The sequence below is a fragment of the Carlito syrichta genome, unplaced genomic scaffold, assembly GCF_000164805.1.
Source record: "Carlito syrichta isolate Samal-C Ts95f unplaced genomic scaffold, Tarsius_syrichta-2.0.1 Scaffold303084, whole genome shotgun sequence".
NCBI classification, from domain to species: domain Eukaryota; kingdom Metazoa; phylum Chordata; class Mammalia; order Primates; family Tarsiidae; genus Carlito; species Carlito syrichta.
The window spans coordinates 245,029-256,163 of record NW_007247180.1 but is presented as its reverse complement, the minus strand read 5'-3'; the positions used below and the strand labels follow the sequence as shown (position 1 = coordinate 256,163).

The 11,135-nt window shown below is 49.7% G+C and overlaps 1 protein-coding gene across 1 annotated transcript in view; it reads left to right on the top strand.

Moving 5' to 3' along the window:
• The first annotated feature begins 8 nt into the window (after positions 1–8).
• The window catches only part of ADRA1B (adrenoceptor alpha 1B), a 53,490-nt gene continuing 42,363 nt past the window's right edge, over positions 9–11,135 (top strand). The window contains exon 1 of the mRNA XM_008057637.2: positions 9–1,133. Within this exon, the coding sequence (XP_008055828.1) occupies positions 185–1,133 (949 nt within the window). The 5' untranslated portion in view covers positions 9–184. The remainder of the gene's footprint in view (positions 1,134–11,135) is intronic.

Genomic DNA, 11,135 nt, shown 5'->3' with positions numbered 1-11,135 from the left:
GCCGCGCGGTGCAGGCAGGAGCCCTGCGGCCGGGCCGGGCTGCCGGGGACATGACGCCTCGCCGGGAGGGCGCCTCGGGCAAGAAGAAGACCACGGGGGAGGCAAAGTTTCAGGGCAGCTGAGAGCCCCGGCCGCAGCCCTTCCGAGCGCAATCAGCCCCTGGCTATGGAGGGCGGACTCTAAGATGAATCCCGACCTGGACCCCGGCCACAACACATCAGCACCTGCCCACTGGGGAGAGTTGAAAGATGCCAACTTCACTGGCCCCAACCAGACCTCGAGCAACTCCACACTGCCCCAGCTGGACGTCACCAGGGCCATCTCCGTGGGCCTGGTGCTGGGCGCCTTCATCCTCTTTGCCATCGTGGGCAACATCCTGGTCATCCTGTCTGTGGCCTGCAACCGGCACCTGCGGACACCCACCAACTACTTCATCGTCAACCTGGCCATCGCCGACCTGCTGCTGAGCTTCACCGTGCTCCCCTTCTCCGCTGCCCTGGAGGTGCTGGGCTACTGGGTGCTGGGGCGGATCTTCTGCGACATCTGGGCGGCCGTGGACGTCCTGTGCTGCACCGCGTCCATCCTGAGCCTGTGCGCCATCTCCATCGATCGCTACATCGGGGTGCGCTACTCTCTGCAGTACCCCGCGCTGGTCACCCGGCGCAAGGCCATCTTGGCGCTCCTCAGCGTCTGGGTGCTGTCCACGGTCATCTCCATCGGGCCTCTCCTCGGGTGGAAGGAGCCGGCGCCCAACGATGACAAGGAGTGTGGGGTCACCGAAGAACCCTTCTACGCCCTCTTCTCCTCCCTGGGCTCCTTCTACATCCCCCTGGCGGTCATTCTGGTCATGTACTGCCGTGTCTATATCGTGGCCAAGAGGACCACCAAGAACCTGGAGGCGGGCGTCATGAAGGAGATGTCCAACTCCAAGGAGCTGACCCTGAGGATCCACTCGAAGAACTTTCACGAGGACACCCTCAGCAGCACCAAGGCCAAGGGCCACAACCCCAGGAGTTCCATAGCTGTCAAACTTTTTAAGTTCTCCAGGGAAAAGAAAGCTGCCAAGACCTTGGGCATTGTGGTCGGTATGTTCATCCTGTGCTGGCTACCCTTCTTCATTGCACTACCGCTTGGTAAGTTGGAGACCGGCCCAGGGCAACTGGGCATTTGCAGATCTCGGGTTCGAGATGAGCTTACTCTAAAGTTTTCCGTGAGGTTCGTTTCTTATGCCGTCTGAGTGTATTTGGAGAGCGGATAATATTGTTTGTTCTGCAAAGGCTTTGCAGATTGGAGAGCTGGCTAAGAACCAACTCAGGTGTTAGTGGAACACGCGAAGGTACTAGCCGCTAGAAATAGAACCACGGAAGACGAATCTGGTATGTGGGATGACTCACTCAACAGCCTCGGTTTAATAATTAAAAAGGACACTGGGCTTGAATAGCACACTGGCGTTATTTCAGTAGTAATGATGTGTCGGCTAAGGCAGCGTCACTAATGCAGCATACAAAATAGTTTGTAGTTACTGCAGACGCAGCGTTGGGGAAGCAGGGAGGCAGCTCGTACACAGAAAGGCGGTGTTCATTCAGCATTTCAGGGCGCTTGCAGAGGCCACGCTTCTCAGGAGCTTTGCAGAGGCTGTGTTCTCCCCCTCCTGCCTTCACGGGCGGCTATCACCTCAGTGCACTATGTCCATGACCAGTTAACAAGGGCATTTAACAGCCCTGGCCCTTACCAGCCTTTAAGTTATTGAAAGCTTGAGATTTGAAAAAGAAGATGACCAGAGGGTCACACGTTTTCAGTTTTCACCCCGAAATATACCTAACTCTGGTGATTTGTGGAATGTTCAGAATTAAATGAGAGTTATCCCTCCCCTTTAGCTGTCATTCACCAAATCCTGGTAAGATGGAATTCAGTGCATGCTTTCCTTCTTATAAAAATGTGTCCATCTTCTTTTTGTTGGGTGGTCCTACTCACTGGATTGTTCAAAGGGCTACCTGAATTTTTTTCTAAGGAAGAAGCCGGGTCCGGTTAAGTAAACCTATGTAAGGGTACCTGTGACATGCTGTCCACCTGACTTGGAAACCCTTGTCCTTCCCTTGGGTGCTGATCTGCTTCAATTTCTTCCCCTCTCTCTGGACAACACTACAAAAGATGAATGGAGGGGAGGTGATCATGGCACCGTCATACGCCATGATTTCAGGAGCGCTAACAGCTGCCACATGCCACGGGCCACATATGCCTGCGGTCACACCAGGGTCTCAGTCAGAACCAAGTATAATCAAAGCCCTCAAGCAACTAGAAATCCTGAAGATACTCTGCTTTCAAGAGAAAAAGGCAGATGGAAAGGAAGCAAATTGGTATTCAGAGTTTCCGTTTAAAAAGAAAGAGATAAAGGGGAAAAAACCTGTCTAATCTATTCTCCATGTCTTTTCTAAGGCAGGCTTGCAGGCTAAAGCCTATCAGAAATATTTTCCATGGTTAGCGTTAAGTGGAAAGGTTTGAAGTTCTACCCCCAGGAGTGATCACCTCCCACTGCAGAGAAGCTTACCTTTCTTCTCCAAGACCTCAGAGTGCTTTTGCAGGCTTAGCAGTAGATGTCGGTTCACATTGCATTGGCCATTACAAAGACCATGGCTGTACATGGAAGTGATCTGACCTCTTATTAGCTGCATGACCTTGGGTAGTGAGCCTCCACGAGCTCCTGTGGGAGCCTCAGTTTCTTCATCTGCAAAATGGGATGAATTATTATTTGCTCCCTAGGGTTTGCACTCATGCGTGAGAAGAACTTACAGTTTCTGGGACACAGCAAATGCTCAATGAAGTTAGCTACCAGTATTACAGACCAAGCCCCACTCTCCCCTGGGGTATAACTGTGTGTTTCCTTCTCTGCTCATTTGCCAATCCCACGCCTGTTACTAAAGGCACAGAAGAGAATTGAGTCCCGGCCCACCAGCCTGCAGAGGCTGTGACCAGAGCATGATCAGGCAGTAGAAGGCCCCAGCAGGGTGCAGGAATGGATCAAAGGTGCAGACTTGGGCTTTAGGGGCAAGGGAAACAGCCTCAAGCAGGTGAGAAAGTATCCACCATGCTGAAATGGAAGAGCACTGCTCTGGCAGTCTGGAGCAATGGAGTTCCCAATTGAGGTCTGCCATTAATTAACTCTGTGACTCTAGGCTTGTTGCCTTACCTCTCTGGGCTTCAGATCTCACATCAGGAGAACAAGGGGGCCAAACTAGATAAAGAAATCTCTCACTTAAATAAGTATCAGCATCACCTGGGAAAATGGATAAAAATGTAGCTGCCTGGGGCCAGTCCAGAGGATCGAATTCAGTAAATCAAATGGATCCCAGAAATCCGCATGTTTCATCAGCCCATCGGCTGATTCTGAAGAGGTGGTCCGCAGACCAGACTTTGAGAAGTCCTGGCCAGAGGGTCCCTTGGCTCCCTTGGATGCCAAGATTTTAAGGGCTGGAAAGCTCTAGTCGTTTCCCAGCCACACGTGGTGTGGGATGATGTGACTTCTCTCTGAATCCTGCCTTTCAGCCACTGATTCACCCTCAGCTTCTTCTCACTCACATCACCCCCACTGTCTCTCTCCCTTCTCTCTGTGCCTTTCTGAGACTTTGTCCCCCTGGCATCCCAGGTCCTCAGCTTCATGCAGTAGGAGGTGAGAGGCTCTTGCCACCCTGATACTCTCAGAGCTTGTTTATCCTCCTTGCCATGAAAATCTTCTGACTGTCTGTGTCATGGTCTCTTTGAGCCCTCCCAGTGCATCACCCCTGAGCAAGCTCCATGCGTGTCTTTCTTTCCTGAACACCCAGCAAGTGAGGAATGTGGACTCCAGGTCTTGGGTTTAGGATGGACTCCAAAAGGTACTCAAGAGCATCACTCAGAGAAGGCGCTTAAGTAACATTTTTTAGAGCATTCTAGCAAATGCAGGTGTGGGTTTCTCCTTCCTCTGAGTTGAAAGAACACCCAAATAAAAGTAGCATGATGTAGCACAACAACTCCTTTGGAATCTGAAGAAGGTTCCAAATTCTAAATTTTCCATGAAGGGCTTTTCACTCATAAGGGGAGAAAGCAGACCTGGAGGAGACAGGAGTTGGCAAGCGGAGAAGGGCAGGTAGGAGCCATGTCCAAATGGTGATAGACTTTCAGGTGCCTGGATGGCACGATATTTCCATAGCTGTGTTTGTTTTCTCCATGGGAGAGGAGGGTTGGAATCCCTCCTGGGAAGGAGGGAAAACAGCCGTGCCCCCTCCAGAATTCCGTCCAGGGGCCCCACTTGTTTACCCTCATCCCTTATTTTTGTTTTTGGGAATAGGGCTGGGCTGCCAGCAGAGTCCCCTGCTGTGCTCACCCCACCTGTGACACACTCCCCACATCCTCCCCACCCTTTCCCTGTGGCAGCAGACCAAGTCGAACCAGGGACCAGTGCTCACTTACTCAGGAGCAGGGAGAGACTCCACCAAACAAGGACCTTTTTTATTTGGCTTCTGGAGGCAGGCCAGGGAGGGACAGAGAATCGAGCAGGATTCCTACCCCATGGGCCATGCCCAAGATGTCCACGAGAATCTTCAGTTGCCTGGCATTCGAATAAAGACTAACCTCCACCCACCTGGGCAAGGCCAGGGTCTCCAGAAGTGGCTGGGCCACTGAGAATGTGTGTTGCTGAGGTGGTGGGGGGAACTGGGGGTGGGGGCAGGGAGAAGGAAGTGCAGACTGCCAACCAGTAGCTGGGCTTAGTGCATTGTTTAGAAAACACTGGAACCTTGCCTCGCTCCCAATCTTTCATCTTTTAAAATGCTGAAAGGCACCAGGAAGCCATTATTGAACTAATGGCTTTCCCCTCCAAATAAATGAAGGTCAATTTCAAAGAAACAGTTGTGCTCTCTACGGTATTGGAACCAAACAGCAATCCTTCTCTCCATTGATTGGATGCTCCAGCCTCTCATTCAAATTGGGGCTGATGAATTTCCACCTTCTACAAGCACAGGGGACAGTGAGGGTCTCAGGGATGACTCAAGGCAGTGCCACCCCCACAAACACACGTTAATCCTCCAGCTCTGAGATTTCAAAACACAGGGATTTAAGTTGCCCACAAGGAAATCAATCCGTTTGAGTACTTGGTGAAGGGAGAATTTTAATACACAGGGAATCCTTTCTGGAAGAGGAAAATCCTACCAAAGTAAGATATATTTGACCGTGTATTAAATCGTTAAGAAATACTTCCTAAGGCATCTACGTGTGTTAGGCTCTGTGCTAGACACTGAATTGTGAAGTCAAAAACAAACATGGCCCCTGCCTGAAGGAGCTTACAGTCTCATGAGATCGTGTTATTATTGGACACATACTATGTACCAGACATTCTGCTAGGTCTCCTGCAGACATTGTCTCATCAATCTTCATAGCTACCCTCACAGGGAAAAGTAACTACTTCTTTACAGTTGAATATACTGAGGCGCAGTGAGGTCAGACTTCTTGCCCAACGTCACACAGCAAGTAAGTGATAGAGCCAAGGGTGGAACCCAGGCCTGTCAGAATCTGTCCATACCTGTTCCACTGCACCGAGGAGATGTCTGACCTTTGTACTATCTGGTAGCAACCTGTCCCCATAGCAAATGTTCTCGCGAAACCCAAGCCACCCTGTCAAAAGCTGGCTGTGATGATTCTGTTGCAAAATCCTGCTTTCTTCCACTGCCTGCTTACTCCTGAGAAAAAACCAGCCCGTGACACGCCAGGGCAGACCACCCACGTTCTAGCTCAGGGTTGGATGTTCTCCTGTACTGTGGATGGCGAGGGTCTCTTGGGACTGGGCACTTCCTCAGTCACCCCGGCCAGAAGGATGCACGTTCATTTCTTTAATCATTCATTCATTTGCTGAACAAATATGTGTTTATTTTTGAGTCAAGGGTTTACTGTGTCATCCAGGCTGGAGTTTAGTGGCATGATCACAGCCCACAGCAGCCTCAACTTCCCAAGCAGCTGGGACTACAGATGTATGCCGCCATGCTTGGCTTATTATTATTATTATTATTATTTTGTAGAGGCAAGATCTCACTATGTTGCCCAGGCTGGTCTCAAACTCCCAGACTCAAGCCATCCTCACGTCTTGGCCTCCCAAGTGCTGGAATTATAGGCGTGAGCCACCCTGCCTGGCCAAATATGTATTTATTAAGTAGTTACCTGTCCAGGCATTATACTGAGGATGTCATGGTGAGCTGAATAGTCATAGTCCATAGAATAGTTTAAGTGGGGAACATGGATAATTGAAACACACCACACCACACACACACACACACACACACACACACACACACACACACACACACACACAAACGCAAATTGTGATAGGGGACTTGAAGAAAAAAAACCGAGATGCTGTTAGAACTCTATAACAGGAATCAATATGTCACAAGTCCTCAAGGGAGTATCATTTAGGCAGGACCCCAAACAGTGTGAGAAGCCAATTCAGTAAAGAAGGCTGGTCAGGAAGGAGGATGGGAGAGAAAGGGGCCACACCTGAAGGTCCTGAGGCAAGAGATTGTGAAGAACTGATGGAGCCTGGAGACTAGGAGGGAGGCAGGTGCGAGTCGAGGCCAGAGTCGTGGGCAGAGGCCAGGCCACGTGGAACTTGGAGGCCACATTAAGGACTTTAGGTTTTTAATCTCAAGAGCATTGGCCACTACAGCAGGGTTTGAAGAAGATGAATGATACTGAGTCATGTCTTTAAAAAATGACTCAGGCCATCGTGTGGAGCACAGACTGGAGACGGGACAGGTCGGAGGCCTTGCAACGGCAGTGAGAGATGATGGCGGCTTAGACCATGTGGTGGGGAAAAGGGGGGTGAAGAGAAGTAGATGGCTTCGAGGACTTGGGGTGGGCTGGTGACAGCGTAGGAAGGTTAAAGAGAGAAAGAATAACCCCGGGGTTTCTGGATAGAGCCACGAAGGTGGACGGAGGTACCCGCTGCTGAGAAGGGGAAGATGGGGGGGCATAATGGCTAAACATGGCTAGGAGGCTTCCTCCCAAGGGTCTTCCTCAGACCTCCCATCAGCGCTCTAAGACCACGTGCTCATGAGTTGAGTAGGCAGAATGTCCAACCCAAAGTCAGGAGCTGCTCCTCAGAAACATTCTGCCTGGGGGATGTTTTTAAAAGCATAAATTCTTGGATCCTGCCACAGGCCTATTGTCTCAGATTCTCTTGTTGTGGTGCTAAGAATCTTGATTTTTAACAAGTTTCCCAGGTGATTCTTATGCAGCCGGCTCCTCCCTGGGCCTAGGGACCCCTGGAATGTTCTGCAGAGCAAGGAGCAACATCCCCATCTCTACAGGTGAAGGAACTGGAATTCAGAGAGGTTCAGTAACTTGGCCAAGGTCACACAGCTAGTAAATAGCAGAGTCTGTTACACTCCACATTTGGTACCCAATAGACATTCATTATATTATTCTTGTCACTACCTTGCTTCTCTAATATTTGTGTGAGATCTGATGCCCAGAGTTTTTGCTGGTTCATAACAAAATGAGAAAAAAGGAAAATGCTGTGTTCTTTTAAAAACGAAATGCATTCCACATAAATGACTGTCCTTTTTTTCTAAAGACTATGTCCTTTCTATTTTGGGACATGGAAATAGCATTTCTTTGATGGGATCGTGGTAATAAGGAGTGGTGAGTGTGTGTGTGTGTGTGTGTGTGTGTGTTTAATGTACTACTTAGCAAAATAAAAAGTCGGTAACCCTATGTCAGTCCCTCCAAATTTCTTTTTGACATTTTACTGTGAGTTTCCTAAAGTCTTAGAGTCATGGAAGACACCATAAATATTTGTGAGGGGAAAGAAAAGAGGGAAGGGAGGAAAAGAGAAAGGGAGGGAGAGAGGGAGGCAGGGAGCCAGGGAGACAAAAAGGCAGGGAAGGAAAGGCAAAAAGGAAGGTGGGAGGGCTGGGTAGTCGAGTCAGCTTCGGCTTTGCTGTGAAATCAGCAGACAGGGCAGAGGAGTGGGAAGGAGAGGGACAATGTGTGAAGGGTTGTGCCCTTCAGGTGCGACAGGGTAGGGCTAGTCGTTGAGGCACCCAACTCTGCTGGGACAAAACAGGCCACAGAAACACCAGCCACTGCATGTGTGGCTGTGGTGCCGTCCCCATTGGGCCTGTGAAGATCCGTAATGCAGGACATGCCTTTACCTGAGATGTGTATGGCTAGGAAAAATAATTGCCGTTTGCCAGGCCACACTGGGAAGGTGCTTTCCCCATATCTGCAGGATGTTTCCACAGTCACTGTGCTCCCTAACTACGTCTGATAATAATAATAATACTAATCACTACCATTGATTAGGTCTTACGTGTGCTAGGCTCACTGTTCTGCTTCGTACTGGGAGGAGGCTTTCTCTGCACCCTCTCACTCCTTTCGAGGCTTATGAAGCGGGCACTGGTGTTGTGCCCATTTTACAGATGGGGAAACAGAAGCTCAGAGAGATTGAGTGTTTGCTTCAGGCTACCCAGCTGATCAGTGGCAGAATCTGGATTCGAATCCAGGCAATCAGATTGGATCATCATAGGAGGTCTCCTAGACGTGGGGCTCTGAGCCCCAATTTAAGGAAGCTCAGGAAGGAACTGGGGAACCCGGAGTTTATTCTGAGAAGCAGGAAAGGGAGAGCATGTGGCAACCCAGCCTTCAGCAACCTGGAAGCACCATGTCCCGGTGAGAACATGCAGCACATCAAAATAATTGGGTCTTTCCTCTGGCAAGATAAGTCAAAATTTCCCTTTTATTATTGATACTTTCAAAGACTTATTTTCGGCTTCACAGCTTATTATTGGTAATGTCACATACATCTTTAAGACTGTTTTAATCAAATTTGGGGAAACGCATAAAATTTGGAAGACTTTTTCCAAGTTTAGTTTCTGGTTGCACACGTTTCAGACCTATTTTCGGCTCCACCACCCACCTGCGTGTGGTGCCAGCCCCACAGGACACTCTCCCAGCACGGATCAGCCTCTAGTCCTACCTCTTGATGCCACAAGGTCAGTGAGCCGGCCTCGTGGGCGAGAGAGTATATCTAGAAGTTGCTTTCTCCATGTGCAGTAATTCTGCTAGTGATGACCTAGCTAGAGAGGAAAAAAAAAGACTGCAAACCACATGATGTATATTTCAGAGAACCCAAACAAAATGTATCTGAACTCAGCTCTTAGCTAGTTTCCAAAGATGTCCACAGCCCCCATGTCACCATCTACATAAGGGGAAACAGAAATAATATATTTTTTTTAGTTAGGTCTCACTCTGACACCCTGGCTGGAGTGCAGTGGCACAGGCACAGTTCACCGCAGCCTCAACTTCCTGGGCTCAGGTGATCCTTCTGCCTCAGCCTCCCAAGCACCTGGAACTGTATGCATGTACCACCATGCCAGCTCTTTTTTCTTTTTTTTTTTTTGTAAAGACAAGGTCTTGCTAGGTTGCCCAGGCTGACCTCAAACTCCTGGGCTCAAGCAATCTTCCTGCCTCAGTCTCCAAAGTGCTAGAATGGCAGACATGAATGACTGTGCCTGGCCGGGAATAATATTTAAATAGATAAATAGCCAATGACAGTGGATAGACCTTACTTCTGAGAACTCTGTGTGGCCATGGGGGGGATCACCGCTGGGCCCGTCCTCAGGCCTTGGAGGGCCCCAGGAAGAAAGGAGCCCTGAGACTCAGTAGATGCCTTTCATCTACACCCAAACACTCCACAGTTGGCTCTCTCTGGCATCTTCCTGACCAATCTACTTGTCTTTCTCCTCTGCCAACTGTGAACTTGTTAGCTGTGACCAATCTCTGCCTGACGGGTACTCACACAAGCTGAGTGAATGAATGAATGAGCGGCTCCATGAGTTCAGCAGAAGAATTAGGGGCACACTCTAATCCGAGTAGAATGATTTGCCATTTCCCAAATGCATCTTGAGTTTTCCTGACCCAGTGTGTTTGCTCAGACTGTTCCCTCTCCCACTGACAGGTTTCCTGGACCCTCTGAATACCCAACTCCTGCTCGTCTGTAAACACCCAGTTCTGTTGACACCTTCCCCGTGAAGTTTTCCTGACTCAAACCCCTTTCTGTGACAGGAGTCACTCTCTTTATGCCTGGCTTGTGGTGCTTGTCACATTTGCCCATGGGAGTGAAGACTGATGTGCACACCTTTGGCAGTGCTACCAGGCTGCAAACCCCTGGCAGAGTAGGGTCCAGGTTTGAATCACGCTCTTACCCCCTCATACCCAGAGATGTGTTCACACTAGACTCTCAGTAAAAATAGCAATGATGAAGCCGGGCTCGGTGGCTCAGCCTGTAATCCTGCGTCTTTGGGAGGCTGAGGTGAGTGGATTGCCTGAGCCTGCGGGTTCGAGACCCACCTGGGCAACTTGGCGAGACCTCATTTCTACAATAAATCAAAAAAATCAGCCGGGCATGATAGCGCATGCCTGTAATTCCGGCTACTCGGAAGACTGAGGCGGAAGGATCGCCGGAGCTCGGTAGGTCGAGGCTGCGGTGGCTGGGAGCAGCCACTGCACTCCAGTCTGGGCGACAGTGAGACTCCAACTAAAAAAAAAAAAAAAAATAGCAATGATGGCTAGGAGTCCTATGTCCCCCAAAAGTGGAGATGCTGCAACTTTGCCAGTACTCTAAAGACACCCTAGAGCTGTCTGCTGGGTAATGTAGCACTGCTCTCTAACGGGGTGACCCTATGTTCCAGTTTGCCCCAAACAGTCCCCAATCCTGCCTTCTATTAAAGCATTATTATTATTATTAATACCCCCTCTTGTTCTCAAAAGTGTCTCAATTTGAACAATAAAAATGCCTCTCTGTTTTAAAACCCAGAATGAGTGTGTTTACTTGGGGACATGCAATAGTACCCCAGTTTCACATCACAGCCTGAGATGGGGAGGAGAGAGAAATTAACTCCAACAGCCTCAACCATTCCGAGAGTCATTGTGACAGAGCAAGGCCACCATCCATTTAAGAAGGAAAGATGGCCGGGCTCGGTGGTCAGCCTGTAATCCCGCGCCTTTGGGAGGCTGAGGTGAATGGATTGCCTGAGCCCGTGGGCTCAAGACCTGCCTGGGCAGCGAGACCTCATCTCTACAATAAATCAAAAAATCAGCTGGGCGTG